General features: G+C 41.4%; 1 protein-coding gene across 4 annotated transcripts in view; it reads left to right on the top strand.

Annotated features, from left to right (window-relative positions):
- The first annotated feature begins 23,989 nt into the window (after positions 1-23,989).
- CCDC66 (coiled-coil domain containing 66) overlaps positions 23,990-25,170 on the top strand; it is a 98,371-nt gene continuing 97,190 nt past the window's right edge. For 2 of the 4 annotated variants that reach the window (XR_013346700.1, XR_013346698.1), the window contains exon 1: positions 23,990-24,117. Coding sequence is in view for 1 of the 4 variants with exons in the window: in XM_077822545.1 (XP_077678671.1) it covers positions 24,539-24,561 (23 nt within the window). In the remaining 3 variants the exon portion in view is untranslated. Of the gene's footprint in view, positions 24,118-24,469; positions 24,562-25,170 lie in introns of those variants that run through there. The other 2 variants (XR_013346697.1, XM_077822545.1) reach the window with 1 other exon arrangement.

Here is a 25,170-nt window from a genome sequence, read left to right as displayed (position 1 = left end):
TTCGCAGCTCTTTTAGGGTCTGGTCCTGCAAGGTTCTAAGTGCCTCCTGCAAAGTCCTGTGCACCCTCATCGCCTATCGAGTTGAGGGAGCTGAGTAAATTATCAAGAGGCACTCAGTACCCCACAGGACAGGGCTCCCATTTCTCAGACCCTAACTCCAAAGACTGAGGATAGTGTAGAAGAGTGAATACTGAGTATACTAGAGGATGCTGTGATGGGTATCCAGAGAAAACTGTCCTCAGATTTCCTTAAAATATTTACCAGACTGACAGGAAAAAAAACAAAAAAAAAAACACTCTTCAGAAAACCTTGTGCTTTTTGTTCACTTTATCTGTTCACTTTTTCTCTCCTCTTTCTCTGCTGCTAATGTAGGTGAAATAATTGTTAGTCTTTGCACATGCACACTTTTTTCCCCTGGCCAATTTACACTGTGGCCATCTCTCTCAACATGACAAGGCTCATACATGGGACTCAATGTGTGACAAAGACCCAAAATGAGGAACATGCACACAAACACCCACAGGAAACTTAAAATGATTAACCGATTTTAGGGCCAGAAAGGACCATTATGATTATTCATACTGGTAAATTGCAGGGTCCCCAAGTATTTGTACTGGGACCTATTCTGTTCAACGTACTCATAAATGATCTGGAAAAGGGGGTGAACAGTGAGGTGGCAAAGTTTGTAGACGATACAGAAAAAGAAAAGGAGTACTTGTGGCACCTTAGAGACTAACCAATTTATTGTGATTGCATCCGATGAAGTGAGCTGTAGCTCACGAAAGCTTATGCTCTAACCAATTTATTTGTCTCTAAGGTGCCACAAGTACTCCTTTTCTTTTTGCGAATAGAGACTAACACGGCTGTTACCCTGAAACCTGTCATAGATGATACAGAATTACTCAAAATAGTTAAGTCAAAATTTGACTGCAAAGAGTTACAAAGGGATCTCAAATTTGGTGACTGGACAACACAATAGCAGATTAAATTCAATGTTGGTAAACGCGAAGTAATGCACATTGGAAAACATAATCCCGACTATACATACAAAATGATAGGGTCTGAATTAGCTGTTGGCCTCAAGAAAGATCTTGGTGTCACTGTGGATAGTTCTCTAAAAACATCTGCTCAATGTGCAGCAGCAGTCAAAAAAGGCTAATGGAATGTTAGGAACCATTAGAAAAGAGATATAAAACAGCAAATATCATAATGCCACTATATAATTCCACACATTGCATACTGCACACAGTTCTGGTTGCCCCATCTCAAAAAAAAGATATATTAGCATTAGAAAAGATACAGAGAAGGGCAACAAAATGATGAGAAGTATGGAATAACTTCCATATAAGGAGATTAAAAAGACTGGGACTGTACATCTTAGAAAAGAGATGACTAAGGGGGGATATGATAGAGGTCTATAAAATCATGACTAGTTTGGAGAAAGTGAATAGGGAAACGTTATTTATGCCTTCACATAACACAAGAACCAAAGATCAGCTGATGAAATTAATAGGTAGGAGGTTTAAAACAAGCATACAGAAGTACTTCACACAATGCACAGTGACCCTTTGGAATTCATTGCCATGGGATGTTGGGAAGGCCAAAAGTACAACTGGGTTCAAAAAAGAATCAGTAAGTTCACGGAGGATAAGTCCATCAATGAGTATTAGCCAAGATAGTCAGGGACACAACCCATGCTCTGGATGTCCCTAAACCTTTAACTGCCAGAAGCTGGGACAGGATGACAAGGAACAGACCACTCGAGAATTGCCCTGTTCTGTTCATTCCCTTTGAAGCATCTGGCACTGTCTACTATCAGAAGACAAGATACTGGACTAGATGGACCATTAGTCTGACCCAGCATGGCTATTCATAGGACCTTCTACATAACACAGGACAAAACCCTCACCCAGTAATTTCTGCATCAAGCCCATAAATTCTGTTTGAGTGAATGATATGGAATTCATTAGTTAAGAATAAACAACCCTTTCCAAAGATGCATACTTATTTTTAATGTAAACAATTTTCAATAATAAAAGTGAAGGGACACCAGATTCATGCAGATAACTGTGGGACTAAAATAGGTGATGTTCCTCAAAACGTGGGACATGTGAGAGGTATGATGTAGCATCTCTGAGGATATCTTTTCCCCTCAACATTTAACTTCTAAATTTTGAGGGTAAAGGTAAGGGATTCAGCATAAATATTACCTAAAAAGTTCCTATAGCTTTCTTTTAATCTTAAACACTAGAGTGAGAGGTTCCAGAAACAGAAAAAATGCCTTTTAGCTGGATGCCTTTTAGCTCAGGTATCCTTAGTTTTTCTTTTCCCCATGGATTTTTAAACATAGTCCATCAGCATGAGACCTAGAAGCTTATGTAATTCAGATGCTGAATAAGTTTAGTTTTATCTCAAGAAGCTAAAACACAATATACCAGGGAGTGATGGAAATATAATTACTAGCATTCATTTGCTAAAGCTATCATTTTCTATTATATCTATGCAGCTGGTTTAAATCTGATTACTTTCTCCTAGCACATCATCTGCATTATAATTTCTCAAGAGTTTTACTGAACATAGGTGGTTGCCTGCTGCTTTTAGTGGGGGAAAAAAATAGTAAAAGGAAAAATAATATATATGTAGTTTTGTAGCAATCTTTGAAAAATGTCTCCTTAAGAGAAGTTACACTTAGTGTAGGAGTGGTAGGGGGGGAAGGAGAGGTGTTATAGCATTCCCCTCAACACTAATGGACCAGTAGCATTCCAGGGGGATCTAACACTGGCCTTGACCCCATGAGGGTGATTTCAGGGAGCAGAAAGGGTAGTATTGACCTCCTTCTCCCTATTGCTTAACCAGCTGCCACTCTACTGATAGTATTTTTTGTTTAAGTTTAAGAACTTTGGAGTGAGCCTTTGGCTTTTGTGGAATTTTCAGAACTTTGTATCTGTATTTTACTTAATTAGTATCCAATCTTTGCTAATTGGCCTTCACATTTAGATGGGAGATCAACAAATACCATGAATGGTTCTAATATTTGGTTAATATTTTCAGTACACAGTACTGGCGGGTCAGCATCCCCCTTCCCCCCACCCCATATTTAAGATATGTGGTACCAAATAATATATTGCTTATTTCTGAGTTTTTGTGGGAACACTTTCTGCTTTTTCCACTATTAGCTTGTCTTTTATATCATGCAGAAGTGTAATGGTGAAACATCAGTAGACATTAGTTAATTAAAATAAATACTCTTGTAACTTAAAGGGACCTGGAATGATTTTCTCTTTCCTCACAGTCTCCATCATGCTCACTTTTGTCAGTTACTGTACAGTATATGAAGCTGTTGAATTAGCTGATGAGGTCCCCAGTGCCAATTTTCTGACATCTACATCCACTTCTAAAACAAAAAAGGAAGAAGAAAATAATCACCTTCAAGATTTTTAGTCACAGAGGGAGCATAAAAGTCTGATTTGACTCCTCAGCAAAAATACTACACATATTATCTGAAAAGGTGTTACACCTAGAGAGAAAATTCTTAAATAGTGAAGGGAGGGGGGGAAATCAGATATTTAATAAATATTTAAAGCTGCAGGAACTAAGCACGCCAGTCCTATGACTGTTGTCAATAAAAGCAGTATGGACATACATGATGCATATGGTCTCCACAAGCCCTCTACACTGGAGTGAATTTCTTCCTAGGAATATAGAAGTGTTTGGAATTCTCTGCAGCTTGTAAATCATACCAAAGAGTTGTCAGATTTGTGCATAATGCATTTCAGTCAAGCCTTGAAGAGTAAGAGACTCATTTGTAACCATTTTGCAGAAAAGGAGATGCTTTCCTGACAAGAATGGAGTGTTAAATGGAAATCTTTGCTTTTATGGTGTTATATTAAAATTCATATGAAAACACATGAATTTTCTAAAAGTAATCATGTATCCTTCAGAAAAGTGTTGGCTAATCTAAAGAGTTTGGTGTCACTGATCATTCACTCTTAGCAATTTCATTTTACAAAACATCCAAACAAACTTGACCCTACATTTTCCCCATTATATAGCTGATATTGGGGCTTCAGCACTGCTCAATGCTTAATTTTACTGAAGTGCAAAGTCCCACCACCCCTCTTCCCGCAATGTATAGTGGAAACATACACTATATAGGCAACAAGCACTATAATTTCACCTGGGTTGTTATTTCTGTTCCAGATAACCATTGTGTTTTATAATGTAGTACAAGACACTGAATTTTTATTTCTTTTCTAATGTGAACGTAGAAAGAAATGTAATAAACATGGATATACACTGATATTTACCTTTGACCATAATCCATTCTGCACTTGATAACATTCTCAATCTCTCTATTGCCTTTCCTCATTTACTACAAAGCATTTCCACCTTCACCCCGTTTAGCCTTGATGATCCCGATAAAAAGATTTGTGTAGTTACTTTTATTAATTTGAACGTTCAAATTCACAACAAAGAGGGATTTTTAATTGGTTTGTATTTGGTAACACTGCCATGAAGAGATAGCAGAATAAGTTAGAATGGGTAAATAATAAGGGAGAAAAACAGTATGGAACTTCAAAGTACCAAATACATGTACAGACAATAAATATACAGTGAGTACACTCTTTTTGAAGCAAAAAGCTCACTTCAGCCAGGGCCAGATTTCCAATTAGGCACAGTAGGCACATGCCTAGGGGTGCCGGCGTTCTAGGGGAATCTAAAAGTGGGTTAAAAGTTTCAATTTTTATGGAAGACACGAATGGAGTTGTAACAGGTTTTGCCATCTGTTAATATGTTTCCAAGGTGATTAATTTGATCGGTAAAAAAAAAATCAAAGAGAAATAGGAGTAGGAAGAGATGGTCCCCCTTCGCATGCTTGCTAATAAAGATTCTATATTTACATAAATTCAGGTGAAAATCACCTTAAAGGGGTGTTTGCACATTTAAAAAATTGTGCTGTAATGAACCTCAGTGCGTGAGGATAACTGCATGCTTTTTGGTGTGACTAGAGTTTTTACTGGGTGCCATATTTATTCATGTCTGAATTCTTGTGATATAGTACAAATTTTTGGAAGCCTTCTTGATCCATTGCTAATTTCACACACTCAGCAATTGGCTTCCCAATGATCTGCCACATACCATCTCCTTGCTGGTCATCCCCTACTACAAGGGCCTGCCACCATTACTCCTACAATAATTTTCTCAAGGTTATTCCCATCTCTGCATTTGCCATGACCAAAGTACATATCTTTGTGCCTGTTTATTTCCGAGAACAGAATTTGCTTCTCTCCAATAATATTTCTAAGCCTTCATCTTCTTTTCCATCAAAGAGATATGCAAGATGCTTCACCAGCATTATATCTCAAAGACTTTAATTGCCATCTACTGTATGTAATTAAATAAATACAAGTTTTCCATTCCATAAATGCTTTTATGGTGACAAGCTTTAACAGGCTGGACTGGGGAGGAGAGCCTGTTAATACTACCTCTATCTTAACTATCACTTAGCCCCAAAAATATCAGCAGGAAATGCTGGAAGTCATGTACTGAGACTAAAAGGATGATGAGTGCACATGTCTTGGCAACGGAACTACCATTCAAATTTCAAGAAACATGCATCACTTCATAGAAGAATATTAGAAGTATTTTAGTGTGTAGATATAGTAGTCTCAGAAACTGACTACTGTGCCATGAACTCATATGCTGTCTAATCAGAATGAAGTCCTATACAAACTATACTGCCAATCAATATCACTGCTTTTCTTGAGAGAGATTTTTTTGCTTGATTTCAGCAATAAATTTAGTTGACATACAGCTCATATATTCTCTTCATTAATTGTCAGATGTGCTAGTTAAAGATTAATACACTCATGCTGGCATTTGATTGCAGAAAGTTGATGATTACTCTCTATTATATTTTTAGTGGAAAGCAATTAAGTAAACAAGTATAAAAATTTACATTTGCATTCCCTGAGGTATAATGCAAGCTAGTACCAAAAAATGCTTTATGATTTCACAGTTAAGTTATGAAGAGCTAAAAACTGAATAAGAATTTGAGCCTGCCCAATAACACATAATAAGGCATTATGTTGCCTTAAGAAAGGTCCTGGGTTTACAACAGCCTATAGCTGCAGTCTTAAACTGTGGTCTGTAGTCCATTGACAGTCTGTGATGCACTTGCTGCTGGTTTCATGGAGAAGATACCATTTCCTTGTTTCCAACTGCTAAAGTCCACTAAAGAGACAAAGTGGGTGAGTTAATATCTTTTATTGGACCAACTTCTGTTGGTGAAAAAGACAAGCTTTTAAGCTATACAGAGCTCTTCTTCAGATAGAAGATATTACCTTACCTACCTTGTCTCACTAATATTCTGGAACCAACACAGCTGGACCAACACTGCAAAAGCCATTAAAGGCACTAAAAATACATTAACACCTCCTAATTTTACTTTTCTATGTCAGCTGGTTGTTGTAATCCCCAGAGGATGTTATGTAATTACAAGTAGAAGGAGATAAGTCTGTGTGATCCTGAGTGAGAGGAGAGATGTCCACAAGACACTTTCTGTAAAAGTCACGGCCCACACTATGCAAAGTTTGAGAAACTCTTGACTATGGAAACCTATTTCCCAGGCTAATAGAAGCCAACAGGATTTAGACAGTGCTCAATTCAGCTTTAAAAAATATAAATATCTCCAGCCAGATTCTACTCCCACAGAAGCTTATTCCTGGAGCGCTCCTCAGCTTTGCGTGGCACAGAGCCAGCTGGGATTTTCTCTATGCACCTCCAAAATGAGGCCCTTAGTCATCACTGGGGGAAGAGTACAAATCAGCTTGTTTTCCCAACACTAACCACCTGGAAGGGATGAGCACTGAACCCTTCTAGCAAGAGAAAGGGTTCTCACATAATACAGGAAAAGGAGCACAATAGACTACTTTAGGAATGTGGTATGATGGGGAAGGGAGTAGACCCCTCAAATGAAAAGAGCAAGAGCCCTTGAGTGCATTAGGTCACACAGTGCCAGTGATTTTTTTAAAGGGATAGTTCTCACATTTAGAGCACTGTCTTCCATATTCCACATCCTCTGTTAGATTAGATGTCATGGCCAGTTTCAGCTGCATTTCTTTGCAAATAATCAATCTTTGGCTTTTAAGAAGTATTTTATAAGATATACCTTAAAATTGGGATGAGTGATGTGAATGGAGCTATTGGTGTAGTTTTAAAATTCTGATTCTGTCACTTTCTACTAGTTTGTACACTAAAATATTACACAAAGCAGTTACAGAAAGTTACCATTCCAGGATGGAAAGGTAATTCCTCTTTCTTACCTTAGAAAAGTGGTGCCTGATCCCAGATCATATTTATCATTGTATGTCATTCCACATGTTTGCTTTTTGACTGTAGCACTGTAGGCATTCCATGTCTCAATTTCCCTTGCCAAGGTGGATTTCCTTGGCTTTCCACACACAGATCCATGCTGCAGACATAGCTTGAGCCTCCAACCAAATTGCAAACAAAACTTCCGAGTCCAACAAACAAAAGGGTTTTCTGCCCTTTGGGGACTTCTCTTCAGCCTATCTGTGAGCCCTGCTTCCACATCCATTTTAGACTCTCTTTTAAAGTCTTTCTAGCTCTGGGATAGGGCATACAGCCTTCAGGCTCATTCCCCCGGAGTACTGGTCTCAGCACCTGCTGGGCTCCATTCTTTGCATCCTTCCTTCCCTGTTCCAGTACAGAGAACTGGGCCTCAAGGCTGGTTCCACTAGAGTATCTGACCTCCTGCAGTTGCTGCCTCAAAGGCTTCCACAGGCATCTGCCCACTTCCTGTGATTTCATTACTACTCTTCCAAAGCCTAGTTTAGAGCCTTCTACAGAAGCCTACCCATTCCCTGTGTTTCCACTCCTAGACTGATTTATGAGATCCAGGTGTCTATTAAATTATCTCCTGACTCTCTTAATCCTACCTACTGAGGCTCACAAGCAGCTAATTAATTATGGCACAGGTGTGGCTGGCCACTATGTCCCCTTAAAGGAGCCAGTTACTGTAACACTTTGCACCACACTTGACTTACATATTTGTTCACTTTGTTGTACAAATTAGAGACTAAAGTCCTTAGTTCCACAAAAACTTAGTAGGATGTTCTTATGGACTGCACTTTGCTTTAATTAATGAAAATTAAAGGTAGAAATATTTTAAGATAGACTGTCTAGGACAACTACTGTGGGTAATTGCAGTTGTAGCAGACATAGTTATCAACTAGCCTGTACACACATAGCATCAGTGTTAAAACAAACTCTAGCTACAAAAGCAGCGCTCTACCACCTGAGACATTGGCTGTAGTAGCATTGGAGTTGATATCATCTTTCCAGGCCAGTCACAAAATGCTAGTAAAATCACAAATGCCTGCACAACTGACATCACATCCAGCATGACTCCTTTCCTTCCACATGGTGAAATCTTGATCCTATTCCAGTGGTCCCCAAACTTTTTAACCTCACACCCGCCCCCGGAGCCAGGGGCGGGAGCGGGGTCCTGGCTCTGGGAGGGGATGGATGTGGTCAGGGGGCTGAGGCTGGAGCCACATCTGGGATCAGGGCCAGAAGCGGAGCCTCAGCTGGGGCCCTGGGCATGGAACTGGCAGTTGGGGCCAGCAGCTGGGACTGGGGCCAGGAGCAGAGCTGGGTGGTGCTCCCTCTCTGCCCCCCATGGGGGCTGACCTGGGACCCAGCCATGTCCCCCTGAACGTTCCCCCGTGCCCCTGTAGGGGGGTATGCCCCACAGTTTGGGGACCTCTGTCCTATTCAAAATCAATGGCAAAGCTCCTATTGATTTCAATAGAACCAGAATTTCACCCAGAGTAAAACTGGGCCAGCTGCTTCAAGAACATAGTTCTCCTGGAAATGAAAATGGAAGGCCAAATCCTGAATCCTCTACTCAGGTTTTACTTGGTCATTAGGCAAAAATATTGTCTGAAGTTACTAAGGAACCAAATAAAACTGAGTGAGGACTTCCAAATCTGACCCAATGAATCAACAAATGAACATTTCAAGGGATGTTTCTTCATTCCTGGATATGCCACCTTCAGAGATGCTGTATCCTAAGAATGCTATGAAAAAACAGGCTTAGGCCATCTGCCTGTGGGTAACAGTAGTTAGCAAAATCCTGCCCTTCTATTTACTAATTTACTCCATTCCTGAAACAGAGAAACTTTTCATCAATTAAGTCAATATTTTGTAGCAGTGAAGCACATTTCACCTTTGTTTCTCTAAAACACACAGAGTAATGGCTCTATTTTAAAATATATTTTAAAGTTGTGGCAATGGCACATACAACATACAAATAGGTACCCTTTTTACTATTACAATTTGTATTGCAGTAATGCTTATGAGCTCCACTCACGATAGGACCTGACAGTGCTTGTTTTAAGAAGTCTAAATAAATATGTAACATTGCTTGAGCATAAACATGTATCTAGCATTGTCACTAATGCTGCTGCATCTAACCGTTGCACTTGGGAGCTATTTATCCATCTAGAAAGTAGAAAGTGGAAACAGTTTTGAGTGGGATTTTCAAAAAAGTGTCTAAATGACTCAGGAGCACATGCCATTGATTTTCAATTGGACTTGTGCTCCTAAATCACTTGGAGCCAGATTCTTAAAAGTATTTTGGCACCTAAAGATTCAGATAGGCACCTACTGGGATTTTCACAAGTGTGTAAGTGCCTAATTCCCATTGAAATCTCTGACTCTCATCTTACCTATTTTGTATGGGGTATTGGAAAGCTTGATTACCCTATGAGTCAGGTGCTTTCAAGGTCACCAGAACAAAAGAGACATAATTTGAAAATACTATTAGTCACTAATTTTTTTCACATATTGCAAATCCTCCTGCATACAAAGTTCAATAATGTTGGCGATTAATTTATCATGAAATGAAGTAGGGCCTGGTATTCTTTTCCTGCAAGTATTCCAATAATCCTTACATTATCGGAGCAAATATTAGCTGCTCTACTCTACTTTCCAGAAGTCAATTTATTTTTATCAGTTTTTTTGGGCAAGCAGTAGTTTGAGGTATCATGTTTAGACTTTTGCAAATACATTTTTCTCATCACTCCAGTCAAGGTTAGTTCCTTGGATTCTACTATCCACATTAAATTCTGCAGTTGAAAAAAAATCAGTAACTAAGCAGAAGATTTGCTAATAATACATAATAAAATTAATTCATACTGAAGAAGTGAACCTAACTAGAATGCAGAACACAAAATGAGACATAATTACTCTATTTCTTTGGCCAAATAAATTCATGAATGGGTATACAACACATGCAGAGAAGAGAGGGTCTCTAGTCTGCAAGATACTGGAGGTTCTCAAACTGTGGTCCGTGGACCACCAGTGTCCGCGAGCTCCATTCAGGTGAACTGCGGATAGTTCCCTTTAAGGTGGGCACCTGGGTGGCCGCACACAAGAGAATGAGGGTCCACCCACCTAATTAGTGGAGTTGTGCAGGCATGGCTCCACTAATTAGGTGTGTAGTCCCTGAGAAGACACACATGTAAGGTGAGGTGGTGGCCTTGGGGGAATAGGAGGTAGGTGGGAGAGGGCAGTGGGATGAGAAGAGGGGGTGGGGAGAATTTAGGACATATAGGGCTGTGGTGGCCAGAGAAAGAGGCAACTTTCCCCATCTTCAGGGCTGTAGCTGCTGGAGAGAGACCCCACTCCTTCCCAGCCCCAGCTCGGGGGTTGCCGTGGCAGGGGAGAGAGGGTACATCCATCACATTAGAAAGATAAGACTACTGATGTTAAAATCTGAATTGTGTACTTTTATTTGTAGAACAAAACAAAAAACACACGTTAATTATTATTAAGGTTTTTTTTTTTTTTTTAATAGAGAGCTTTTATCCAAAGCGTTTACAATAGTTAGCTAACGGTACAAACAACATTTGGAAAGATCATTAAGTGGTCCGCCGAGACCCTCAGCAATTTTCAAGTCGTCCACAAAAAGAAAAGTTTGAGACCCACTGCCCTAGTGTTCTCTTAATTCATCTTTTTTATACTAAATGTAGGGTCTTTAGACACACACATTACATTAAAATGTACATTAACTGGGGTTAATCATTTTTATATTAGTTGAAGAGTCTGGTGATAATGAGCTAAGTAAACTGTAATTCAAACTCCACGACTGCATTGTCTATTGCAATCCATGTTAAAGATCACTAACTAAAACAACATGATTAACTGTGTTGACCCCTCCACAAAATTTAAGGAAGTAGGAGCAACTACAGAAATTTGAGTTAAGTAGATCTTGTTTGAAACATATTCTATAGCAGGGTTTATTCTTTGAAGGGTTCTGTATTGTGACAATAAAGCTGTAATAGTTAATTTACAGCATGTATATAAAAGGTACAGTTAAATTTCCTAACTTGTTTGAGACGGTATCTCAGTTTAAAGGCTGGACACAATTAGATGCCTTATAATTCCTATTATCAGCACTAATGCACAATGCATCTCTCTCAGTACTGGTTAGATAATTGCACTGCCATAATAGTTGGATAGAATGCTTCTCATTCCCCATTTTGATAGATGAATATTTTGGGAACATCTTTCCTACAAGAGAGAATCACTACATACCATCTCCTATAAAACAGATGTTCAGTTAAGGAAATTGGATACTTTGACATTACCATAGGAATGATTCATGATATTTCAGTAGGATTTCTCCAGGGTGTTTTAAAAAGTGACCTGGCGTTCAGACTAATATCAAAAAATGTTTGTATTAGGGGAAGTGTTAACCTTTTTGTTTAAATGCAGAAAGTCGATTTTTATAAGTTATAGTCTGCGTATTTGGAAGAGACATTTTTAAATGTCATGTAAAAGTATATGAATTTATTTAATAATATCTTTACACTAATTAGAAGATATAAAGCAAAATATGATCCATGAAAAATGTATATGGGAAATATTTATATTGGTTGTTAAAGCAATGTACAAAATTAAACTCACTGGGCCAAATTCATCCTTGATGTAACCATTCAAGTTAATGGATACATTTGATCCATAGTGTTTCATGTACAAATCAAACCATTTCAGCTGCAGATTTTTAAAATGTGTGTGTTTAAGAGTTTAATTTACAACTTTTGTTGGTGATGCAAACCTTGAAGACAGCAATTTTTCTCCATTGTGATGAATAATTCTATTATGAAGGTCTTACATTTGTTTTGAATTATGTGCTTTGCTTGTGACAAACTATGAACCCTATGTGAGATTTTTCTTTCAAAAAACCTCATATGTAGAAATGTATGAGAACATGATGAGGTAAACTAGTTAAGAAACTACTATATCCGTTGGCACATTACAGCAATTTGTGAATATTAACCAACGGTTTGGTAAAACGTAAATGAGCCTTTTAAATTTTGTAATATACTTTATATTGAATCTCTTGGAATGTGCATGCTGAAAGATCCCAATTTTAAACAGATGCCATTTTTCAAAGAAGGAAATTATATGCCTTGAATGACCCATATTTTAATTTTCTTCCATTAACCACATTTCATTGATAACTCACAAGTAACAGAATCATCCAAGGGAATTATGTTTAGATCAAGATGCCAAGCACTAGAATTTTGAAATTGAAACTTCATTTCTACATTTCCCATCAAAATGCAACATTTGATCACACCTTTTCCCTACAGAATTCCAGGTTTTTAAAAAATACATATTATATAAAAAACCCATTAAAATATTTAGACAAATTATAAATATTATCTTTTGATGAGCAACCACCAAGGACTACATCCTATGTTTATGGAAAAAAAAAAAAACCACAACAAACAATTATTGGTCTTTTCTGCTCTCTTGAGAAGGCAGGAGAACTAATGACTCCATGAAGTCTACTGGGAACCTTATTATGACAGTTTAATTTTCCTTGGAGGGGCTCGTATATCATAGTGATGGGTAGCAGTACAAACCCTAAGATAGATAAATCTTCTCAGGAGAGGTCAGGCATATATTATTCTCCATGATACAGGATAGGAAAGTCGATCAAATACAAAACTCTGAACTTTTCCTACAAGTGCAGATACAGTCCCCAGGCATTTTACTAAGTTAACCATAAATGTCTATCAGGAAGAGAATCACCTGTCTGTGTTGTTTTCAAAACATGCATGTAGATCCATACTTTTGTAGATCACAAAACACAGTGGTATGCAAGGCCAGGTGTACTTCATAGGACAACATTTTCTAACCTATTCAACTAAAAATTGCTATCAAAACATTTTAAAAAACCCTGATACAGGATTTCCAAATAGCAGCCTTGATTGCCTCCTGGAATACACTTCTTAACTGGATTCTAAATCTGTCATTGGGAAGAGATGTAAACGCATAATCTTGCCCATCTTGAAGTCCTCTGAGACAAATGGTAACAGGAAGGGAATGTAAGCCTAGTGGCGTTTTTCTGGCAGAGAAGCTGCAGAGGAACCAGTGAGACAGCAGGAATTGTCTGGGTCTTTCAGGTTGGGAAATATCGTTACATTGGTGCCAGGAGGATAAGAGAGCCTCTTATGGACAGAAGTTGTAAAGGCAGTGGGAGCCATTTCTGGCTGAGTGAAATGGAGGCAGCGCTAGGGATATGGAGGCTGATGAAACACCTTCTTCCCTCCTCTCAACATGCGAAGATTAATCTCTTAACTTCTGATAACAGTGTAGTGGAGCTTCTCCCCCCCCCCCCGTCCTCCTCATTCATGACTTGAAAACAGACAATAATTTGAATTGCTCTAGAGTTTTATAACTGTTCTGTAGTTAAGGACAGAAACAATTGGGCATATGAAAAACATAGTTCCTGGCGTTTACTTATGATAAATATTGCCCACTACATCTCAACAGCAATAACTCACATTTCACCTGTTTTTTTTTTTAAAAAAAGGGACTAAACCTAATAGCAAAAGAAGAACGAACAAATTGGTGTTTAAGTGCTTTGTGGGATGAATACATTATGAGACCACAAGTCAAATTCAGAGCTGGTGTAAACAAGTGAAACTATTGACTGACTATACCAACTTATTCCAGTTCTAAATTTTTCCATTAGAGTCTCAGGCGAGAGAGTATGGGTTTGAGTTCTGTATAGTGGGAGAGGAAATAGAGGACAAATTCTGCTCTTGGATGTGAGCACATAACTCCTGTTTATTTTAGTCAGAGATGTGTGCAACCCAGATAGAATTTAGATATAAGGGAATAAATGTCCAGTGAAAGAGATACTTATATATTCGTATATATGAAAATTATGCTGTTTTCTTACAGATAGGTATATTGTTAGAAAGCGTCAAATGAAGGAACTGTTTAGGTCAGGGGTGGACAAATTACGTTCCGCAGGCCAGATCTGACCCACCATCCGTTTTAATCTGGCCCTCGAGCTCCTGCTGGGGAGTGGGGTCTGGGGCTTGCCCAGCTTTGGCACTCAAGCTGGGAAGCAGGATCGGGCCACCCCACAGAGCTCCTTGAAGCAGTGGCATGGCCCCCCTATGGCTTCTACGCATAGGGGCAGCCGAGGGCTCTGCTGTGCATGCCGTCCCTGCCCCAAGTGCTGCCCCTGCAGCTCCCGTTGGCCAGAAACCACAGCCAATGGAAGCTGCAGGGTGGTGCCTGCAGATGAGGCAGCATGCAGAGCCACCTGGCCGCACTGCCGCATAGGAGCTGGAGAGGGAACATATCGCTGCTTCTGGGAGCCACTTGAGGTAAGCGTCACCCAGAGCGCACACCCCTGAGCCCCTCTCCACATCCCACTCCCCTGCCCCAGCCCTGATCCCCCTCCAATCCGCTCAGTCCCAGTGCAGAGCACCCTCCTACACCCCAAACTCCTCATCCCCAATCCCACCCCAGAGCCACCACCCCCAGCCAGAGCCCGCACCCTGAATTCCTTATTTCTGGCCCCACCCCAGAGCCCTCACCCCCTCCCGCACCCCAACCCCAATTTTGTGAGCGTTCATGACCTGCCATACAATTCCTATTCCCAGATGTGGCCCTCAGGCCAAAAAGTTTGCCCACCTCTGGTTTAGGTAGTCACTATTACAGAATAATCCCCCTAGGCTTATGGTTATCCTTATTCAAATATTTTAATCTTAAAGACAGCATGAAACAATTCCTTCATTTGACTCACTAGGAAATGGTTTAAAGTTTTAAAGAAGTTTGGTGACTCTGAACCAGTTGTTCAGATACAGTAGGGCATGTATTTTGATTTTTCTTCTTATTCTTAATAGCACCCCAGTACTGACATGGAGACAAGCATTGTCGGAGCAATGAATGGGATCATGACAGTCCTGCAGCAGCTTGTCATGACAGAAGTTAAAGTGGATATTTGGGACGTGGGATAGGTTCAGGGAGAGGAGACAGGTAACTTAGTTTTGGCTTCTCTGATTCTCACAACCACTTTCTCAGTCTCTTGGGTAAATATGTAATCAGACAGTTTTGCCAAAAGCATAATTAAGGGGAGAAAACATGTGCAGAACCAGGGTTTATTATAGAAGTGATGACATGCTCCAATGATGATGTAATCATTACATTTCTCTGCAACTATCAAATTTGCAGACAGTCTTCTCCCAGGGCTGAAAACATTTCAAAAACATTCTTGTAACATAAAACATCAGACAATATAATATTACAGCCTACCCATACTATATATTTGCTGAGCAGCTCATGTGTATGTGCAGTAGCACTCAGAGACAGTGGCAGATATATAGCTTGATCAGTGAGAACCCTTCATCCATTGCTTCACATGTAAAGGTTTCGAATATTCTTTTCTATTTACCAAACCACAGACTACAATGAAGAAAGTGATTTTGGAAGGCAGAATTGTTCTCCAGCAGGAATTTTAGGATTCTTTTCAGATTCATTATGAAGAAACTGTTAAGTTAATGTATTCTGCCTTTGACACTTACCCCATTCTGGGACCTTCAGTTCCCCTCTATACAGTATAGATTTCCTAGATGGTCTCAGGATTTTTTTTTAAATCCTAAAACCATGGCCATGTAGATTATAAGGCCTACTTTATCTTAAGTGTGTGACAAGGCCCTTCTCTTGGCAGAGCTGCTCCATAGTGTATGGCAGACTGGGAATTATACAACAAAAATAATGCCCCATTCACCGCCCCGCTCCCTGCCCTCTGACTGCCCCGACCCCTATCCACACCCCGGCCCCTGACCACCCCCCCAAACTCCCCTGCCCTCTATCCACCCCTCCCCCCCGCCGCTCTCTGCCCCCCTACTGTGCTGCCTGGAGCACCGGTGGCTGGCAGCGTGGCTGCACCAGGACAGGCAGCCGCGCAGCACAGTGCACCGGGTCAGGCCGGGCTCTGCAGCCACGCCGCCCAGAGCATTGCACCGGCAGCGCGGCGAGGTAAGGCTGCGGGGGAAGGGCCGGGGGCTAGTCTTCCGGGCCAGGAGCTCAGGGGCCAGGGAGGACGGTCCCGCGAGCTGGATGTGGCCCGTGGGCCGTAGTTTGTCCACTCTAGTATAGTCTGTCAAGCTCTTTTAAAAACCAGCTAGCCATGGGATTAGCTAACACTGAGCAGCCCTCCTGGGTTAGGTGGAAGGCCGAGATGGCGGCTAAGTGCACCCTTATTGATGACATTCTGCAGTCCAGAATCAGCAGTACTGAGGCGAGTATCAAGGACGAAAGGCACTGTGTCAACCAAATTGAAAATCTCTTCCACTTGGCAAGGTAGGTAGCTCTCGTAGAGGATTTTCTGCTGCCAAGAAGGACCTGTCTAACCTGGTCTGAACAGGAAAGCTTCATTGGGTTCAACCATGGAGCTTCCATGCTGTGAGGTGAAGCGACTTGAACCACCTCCCCAATGGAGGAAGAGCCCACCCGCTCTGAAGCCTAGCTGTAATTTTGGAAGGAGCAGAACTGCTGGCACTTCCTTTTGTGTCACGCGGTGAATAGGTCTATCTAGGGAAGGCTCCACTTCTGGAAGATTAAGTTCATGACATCTGGGCAAAGGGACCACTTGTGGCTGTGAAACGACCTGCTGAGGTGGTCTGCCAGCTCGTTCTGTACCCCGGGGAGGTACGACTCTTGCAGGTGTATTGAATGTTCTACACAGAAGTCCCACAGCATGAGGGCTGCCTGGCACAGGGGAGAGGAGCGTGCACCCCCATTTGTTGCTATAGAACACTGCTGTTGCGTTGTCCATCAGGATTGATACACACTATCCCGTTAAGTATGCCCAGAAGGTCTGGCATGCTAGGCACACCGCTCTCAACTCTCTGATGTTGATGCAGAGAACCAGATCCTCCTGGGACCAGAGACCTTGAGTCCTGCGGTGTCCTACGTGTACTCCCCAGCCCAAGTCTGATGCATCAGTCACTAGCGAAAGAGATGGCTGTGGACTGGCAAAGGGGACTCCTGAGCATAATCTCCAACTCCCTCCTGTGGTGGCTCAGAGGACCGAGTGAGGCAGGGTCACTATCTTGTCCAGGCGAGCCACGACTGAAGAGGTCGAAGCCGGAGTCTGGCATGCTGTACCACATAGGTACGGGCAGCCATGTGTCCCAGAAGCTTCAGGCAGTCTCTTGCTGTGGTGGTGGGAAACTGTCTGAGGCCTTGAATATCAGCCAAGGCCTGAAACCTCGCTTCCAGCAGGTATGCCCTGACTTGGCTAGAGTTCAGTACTGCCGCCATAAACTCTATCCTCTGGACAGCGGACAGTTGATTTTGCTTTGTTTAGAAAGAGACCCAAGCTGCTGAAGGTGGCTCTGATGAATTTGACATGAGTTTCCACCTGGGTCCTGGAGTGGCCCTTGATCAGCCATTCGTCAAGGTACAGAAACACCTGGTGCCTGTGTAGGAACGCAGCAACGACTGCCATGCACTTGGTGAAGACTCGACGTGCTGCTGACAGGCCAAACAGGACAGTGAATTGGTAGTGGGTATTGTTCACCACAAACCTGAGGTACTTTCTGTGGGGCTGAGGGATTGCGATATGAAAATACGTGTCCTTCAAGTCAAAGATGGCATACCAGTCTGCTGGATCCAGTGAGGGGATGATCGGGCCAATGGGACCATGTGGAACTTGAGTTTCTTCACGAATTTGTTGAGTTCTCACAGGTCCAAGATAGGCCTGAGGCCACCTTTGGCTTTCGGTATTAGGAAATACTGGAAATAGAAGCCCTTGTGCTTCTAGAAGAACTACTATACTATACTAACTAAACTGGAAAATAACTTTGTAGAGTGTAAGTAAAGAACTGCTAAACTGCTTGCCGAAGCAAGAGCAAGGGGAAGTTCCAGCTACTGTCACGGGTGGTAAGATGGAACTGAGGGGGTGGTAAGTCGGCAGGGCTCTATATTGAGTGATATGAAGGTGCGACTCCGAGGGGCACCCAGGCCGACCCATGGATGCTGCTAAGGGAAAAATTATCCTGCTGTTGTGCACGTGCGCACACACACACCCCTACCTGTTTGGAATGGACATGAACAGGCACTTGAAGAACTGACATTACTGTGGAACCAAAGGAAAAAATAAATACAATAAAGAGTGGCGTCTTGGCAAAAGGGTAGCAATTTGTGCAGGTGTATAATCGCAATATATGGGACTCTGCCTAAAACATAACAGCAGCACTAGATCAACATTATTTAGGAGGATAGGATTAAAATTCAAAATGATCTGGACAAACTGGAACAATGGTCTGAAGTAAATAGGATGAAATTCAATAAGGACAAATGCAAAGAACTCCACTTAGGAAGGAACAATCAATCAGTTGCACACATACAAAATGGGAAATTACTACCTAGAAAGGAGTACTGCGGAAAGGGACCTGAGGGGTCATAGTGGATCACAAGCTAAACATGAGTCAACTGTGTAACACTGTTGCGCAAAAAACAAAACAAAACAAAAAAAAAACACGCAAACATCATTCTGGGATGTATTAGCAGGAGTATTGTAAGCACGACACAAGTAGTAATTCTTTCGCTCTACTTTGTGCTGATTAGGCCTCAACTGGAATATTGTGTCTGGCTCTGGGTGCCACATTTCAGGAAATATGTGGACAAACTGGAGACAGTCCAGAGAAGAGCAACAAAAATGATTAAAGGTCTAGAAAACATGACCTATGAGGGAAGATTGAAAAAACTGAGTTTGTTTAGTCTGGAAAAGAGAAGATGAAAGGGGACATGATAACAATTTTCAAGTACATAAAAGGTTGTTTACAAGGAGGAGGGAGAAAAATTGTTCTTAACCTCTGTGGATAGGACAAGAAGCAATGGGCTTAAACTGCAGCAAGGGCAGTTTAGGTTGGACATTAGGAAAAACTTCCTAACTGTCAGAATGGTTAAGCACTGGAATAAATTGCCAAGGGAGGCTGTGGAATCTCCATCATTGGGGATTTTTAAGAGCAAGTTGGACAGACACCTATCAGGGATGGTCTAGATGATACTTAGTCCTGCCTTGAGTGCAGGGGACTGGACTAGATGACCTTTTGAGTTCCCTTCCAGTTCTATGATTTAGATGATAACCTCTTTTTAAATTGTAAGATCTTTGAAGCAGGAACCTTACCTTCAAGCTTGTCTGGAAAAAAGGATTTCTGGTGCTTTCTGGAAAAAAAAAATTGATAAAATAGTCTGGAGATAATGAAAAATTTGCTGTTGTTTCAGGAAACTTTTAAAAATGGTTTTGCAGACTGCCTAAACATAAATTTTCCTCCATGAGAAAGTCAAGCTTTTGCCTGATATGCTTGAAACTATACTGCTACCTGCTGGCTTAAATGGAGACTGGAAATGATGCTACATTCTATTCTGATACATTGTTTTAAAAAAATGAAACTTTGCTGTTGGAACACTATTTGAAGTTCTAAAGAAAGAATATAGTTTGAAAACATACTGAAGCATTTAGGACCAGATCTCCTTCCCCTACTGCCCCCTGAAGACTACTTCTCCTCCTGCGGCCATGCAAGAACCAAAGAGAGGACAGCGGAAGGGGGAAGAAAAGGAAATAGCTCTTGAAAGACTGCCTTGAGAGCCTCCGCACTCCTGCCACCATAGAGCAACGGTCTGTGGTGCAGTGTGCAGGCATGTGGGAAATGGGACGTGGCCAGGTTACAGGATCCATGACTGTACAAAACCACTAGCTAAAGTAATCTCTTAGGGATGTAGTGGGTTGAAAGATGCTGTCGTAGAGGCTGTGGATGTAATAGTGTTGCAGCCCCTGCCATTGGCTAAAAGGGGAAGAGTCTCTTCACCCTCCCATATCTCCTCTGATCAAACTTTTGTTTGGACTTTGTGCAGCAAATCAATATTTGGTCCCCATATACAGTAATGATACACATCAATGCATTGAGCTAGGGGGATGTGTCCATTGGGGTGCTGAGGAGACTGGGGATAGGACCAGTCTTGGTCATCTGAAAGATAGGCAAACAGAATGTAAATTAATTTGCATATAATGGAAATGAGTTATGAACACTAGTGAGGGCAGGGGGAAAAAAAAATACAAAATGTACCTATGAAGGTTAGAAATATGAGCAGGAACAAAAAGAGCCAACCTGCACAAAAATTATATGAAACACAGCTATTTGATTGAAGGAAGGTGGAAGTTTTAAAGTAGTAATTCTGATACAGACTTGCTAATAATAGTGGAAAGAAAAATATTATATTGAAAGTTGTAAGAGTGCTTGTCACTGGGGAAGATGTGGAGAAAGACAAGTCCTTGTCCCAAATATTTTACAATCTAAATTTGACAGACAATACAGTTCACAAATACAATATATTCTCTGAACAGATGAAGGTCAAACCTCAAAATGGCACAGAATTTTGTTTTAAATACATATTTTGGTAGATCATCATCTTTGAAAGGAAGAAGTCTAATTTTCCCCAGTATTTTGTTTTCAGATAGTCTTCAGACATTGAGACACTGCGATGATCATGAAAATACATCAGCTAGATAAATAAATTCAGCCAGCTACAGCTGGTGTCTCTGGCATATCTGAGTGAAATGCAGAGCTGAAGGAAAGGGGCTAGAACAGAGGAGCCAGCAAAAAAACAAAACCAAAACAAAAAAACAAAACTAAAATTGTATCCTGTCATCAAATATAGCATTTCCTCTATTCACAGAACTTAAATTCAATTTTAGCAGCTTACTGAGAAAAGTTTTCCCTGTGTTGATTCTCTTTTCCTTCCTTATTCTGGTCCTTAAATGGAGGTCTGGGACCAAAGGAGTTAGGAACCTAAATACCTTTGAGGATCTGGTCCAAAGTGTCTAAAAAAGCCAAACAGCGAATCTTAGTCTCCAGAACAATAATAGCACAATACTACGTGGGAAGGTGCATTTGGATGGAAACAGGCGAAAGTCTGTTAAATATGAGATGAGTTAGTATGGCACAGTCATTATCCAAAAAGAAAAGGAGTACTTGTGGCACCTTAGAGACTAACCAATTTATTTGAGCATAAGCTTTCAAGAGCTATTTGTGTACACATCAAATCCAGCTTGATTATCCATCATTATCCAACTGCCACTTACTTGCATCGGGCTAAATGTTGTGGTCCTTATTCAGGCAAAATTGCTGTTGATTTCAGTGGGAGTTTTGAGTAAGAACTCCAGTATATGATCCATTATATTCAGTCTGGGGCCAAATACTTACTTCCCAATTCAGGAAAGCATCGCTATTCAGGACAGTATTAGAATATGTGCTTAACTTCCTTTGAAATCAAGAGGATATAAGCACATTTAATTTTAAGTATGAGTTTAAGTGTTGCCTTGAATAGGGATGGACATAAGTAGATGCTTAAGTGCTTTCCTGAATCAGAGCCAAATCCCCTGTGATAAATAAAGGGAGGAACAGCTCCCTTTGATGGACACCAAGCCAGCCAGTTAGCTGTAAAATCCCTCTTGGTAGCTGTTCTTTACTTGCTTTACCTGTAAAGGGTTAAAAAGTCCCCCAGGTAAAGAAAAACAAGTGGGCACCTGACCAGAAGAACCAATGGAAAGGTAGAACTTTTTAAAATTGTGAAATAAACTAACTTTCCCTTTGTCTGTTGTTCTCTGGGCTGGAGGAACGGAGCAGCCATGCTATAAGCAACTTAAGCCAGGTATGATGATAAATCATCAGATCATGCCTAGAACTACTTATCTGAACTCCAAATGTGTTAAGTAGATCAGAATGTTTAGCTAGACGCAATTAGGGTTATTTCTTATTGGCTTGTGGACTCCTCTGTGTTAACCCCAGATGCTTTTGTTTGCTTGTAACCTTTAAGCTGAACTCCCAAGAAAACTATTTTGGGTGCTTGATTTTTGGAATTTCTCTTTTAAAAATCTAGCAAAAGCCTAAGTTCCAGATGTATTTTCTTTTTGTTTTTAATAAAATTTACCTTTTTTAAGAACAGGATTGGATTTTTGGTGTTCTAAGAGGTTTGTGCATGTTGTTTGATTAGATGGTAGCCACAACTAATTTCCTTTGTTTTCTTTCTCAGCTCTTCCCTGGAGCAGGGATGAAGGGCTTGAGGGTACCCCACAGGCAGGAATTCCCAAGTGCTCCTTCCTGGGTTCAAAAGGAGTTTTGTTGCATTTGGGCAGTGGAAGCATTTACCAAGCCAAGGTCAGAGAAAACCTGTAACCGTGGGAGTTTAATACAAGCCTGGAGTGGCAAGTATTAATTTTTAAAATCCTTGCAGGCCCCACTTCTGCACTCGGATTGACAGAATTGGGATTCAGTCTGGACATCCCCCCTATGAAGGCATAAGTAATTCTCCCTGAAAAAAGTAATAAAAACTTCAGGATTGCAATTAAAAAATAATTAAGGTTCCAATTAAAAAATAATAGTGTTTTTTCATATGCTGTTATTAAAGAAACTATGTCAAGGGTTACAGGGTACTCAATGTCCTACTCCTGAAGCATTTCCCCATAAAGCATCATTGATGGCAATACAAAGGTAGGGAGCTGCAATTATAGCTATTCAATAGGAGACAAGGATGGAGGATGGGAAGAGAGGGCCAAGGAGGACAAAGTCAGCTGAAGCCTATGCACTAAGAAACTGATCCTCAAGGCATTAAGAAGCCACTTTCAAAACACTGGCCCTTATTGGACTACTTTTAAACACCTAACCCAAGATTTTCAAACCTGACTGACTAGAGCTCATCACCCAAGCCATACACATCTAAATGAGTAGCCTGATTTTCAACAGTAGCAAGCAACCACAGCTCCCCATCTATTCCTCTAGCAAAACAAATAATACTTTTGTAACAAGAAAACCCCATACTAACTATAATGTTGATACTAGTGAAAGTTAGTCACATGTGCAACTGCACAATTGGGCCCTTAGTGGTCTATTTTAATATAGTAATAATTTGGTATAGCCCCTCCCCATTTTTAGTAAGTTGGGAGTGACAGATTCCCAACCAGTTTGACTACACTTGTATCCCCAATGAACTATTGTGTGCATTTACCCCACCTCCCAAATATTCTTAAATACTTTTGTACCTACTGCATTTTTCTCCACAAACAAAATTAATAACAAACAACAGAATAATGATTATGATGATTTGGGCGTCAATCCAGCACTGAAATCCACACAAGGCTTTGTCCATGCAAAGCTCATTGCACAACTGGGGGGGGGAGGTGGGGGAGTTTGTATGCCTGCGTTAATATTTTACACAGGATACAAAACAACACGAATAGTTTTGCATCTACCCCTCCCCCTCTCCGATATATCTTAACACGGCTATGGCCGATTCCCGCTCCGCCGCCAAACCACTCTACTCGCGGTTCTGTATCTAGGCCAGCCCCATGTGCGCGCGGTTCCCCAGAGGCGCGCCCGCAGGCAGCCGTTGGAATGGCCCTGTGAGGCCCTTACGTTACCCGCTCAGCTGCGCGCAGCAAGGGAGGAGGGAGCGAGGCTCCAGACTCCAGCCCCCACAATGCCTCGCACGCAGGCGGAGCCCCTCCCTTAGTGTAAGGGGAGCTCATTGGCGGGAGGGCCCGAGCCTTGGGGGAGCCTATCACCTCCCGTCTCATTGTGCGGTGGCAGTAACCAACGTACACACACCCGGACTCCAGGCAGCAGCGCCGGTCTCCGTCCAGCTGCGTTGTCTCCTCGGGTGGTTCGCCGCATCCCGCGGGTGTAGAAGGGGAAGGGCCATGAACCTGGGGTAAGCAGGGCAGGGCCCGGCTTTTGACTCCTCTGTGCTGGGCGTGTCTGTCCCCGTGGCCTGGTTCTCCATAATGACCCACTCCCCAGAGCCGGACAGGGCTGTGCTTCGACCCGCGTGCGGCTAACGGACTTCCACAGTCAGGGCCAGGGCCTGCAGCACGTTATAACGTAAAATGTGCGACGTGACGTGTCGGCGCCTGAGTTTGCCCGGGCAGGTGACGTCTCAGAGACGCCGCGGCAACGTGTAATGTGCCCGCCTCCCTCAAAGAGTCCATGTTTTGTTTACTCGTTGTTCAGTGGGTTGCTCTGGGTACTTTATTCTGTGCCTCACAACTCGGTGTGGACAGTCCGTCCCTAGAACTTCTGCTAGTGTAGGCCCGTGGCGTGTTACAACAGGTAGTGACTATTGGAAGTAAAACATGATCCCTGTGCATTCCGCTAGGTAAGGGAAGGATTCTGGCTTTTAGCTGTCAGCCTTTACTCCCAGTTCTTTCAGCTAGGATTTTCACAGGTGTTGCGCCCCCCCCCCCCCTTAGTGATGCTTCAGTGGTCAATTTATGCATACTCTAATAATTTCACTTTACCTTGTCTCAGTATTAGTGGCTCCAAGAGTTCAAAAATTATGATTCAGGCCTCAAATATCATGATCTTAGCATAAAAACAATTAAGTTTAAAAAAAATGTTTTTTTATTTACCTAGTAATGTTCGAGCATTTAGGGTTCATGTTTTCAGGCTTTTTCTATGCAACTATGAGGGCTAGAAAGCTAAATTATTATTATTTTTAAATGAAAGCTAAGATTCACAGATTATCCAATTCTAACAGCCAAGAAAAATACCATGAATCAAAAGAGCTGACAATACTCCTTCCTTAATATTCGGATTAATATCTCAAACTATTTTTGGTTTTCATTTTCAATAAGAACTAGGATTTCAGTAAAATAGAGTTCAGACACTTAAATGTAAGATTTAAAGAAATTTTTTTAACTCTTTAACATTGATTTCCATTCCCTGGAGGTCTACCCGGTGTTTTTCTTTCTTTCTCTCTCTCTCT

The sequence above is a fragment of the Eretmochelys imbricata genome, chromosome 7, assembly GCF_965152235.1.
Source record: "Eretmochelys imbricata isolate rEreImb1 chromosome 7, rEreImb1.hap1, whole genome shotgun sequence".
In the NCBI taxonomy this organism is placed as follows: Eukaryota; Metazoa; Chordata; order Testudines; family Cheloniidae; genus Eretmochelys; species Eretmochelys imbricata.
Note: the sequence above shows the minus strand (reverse complement) of the source record. Positions and strands in the feature narration are given on the sequence as shown.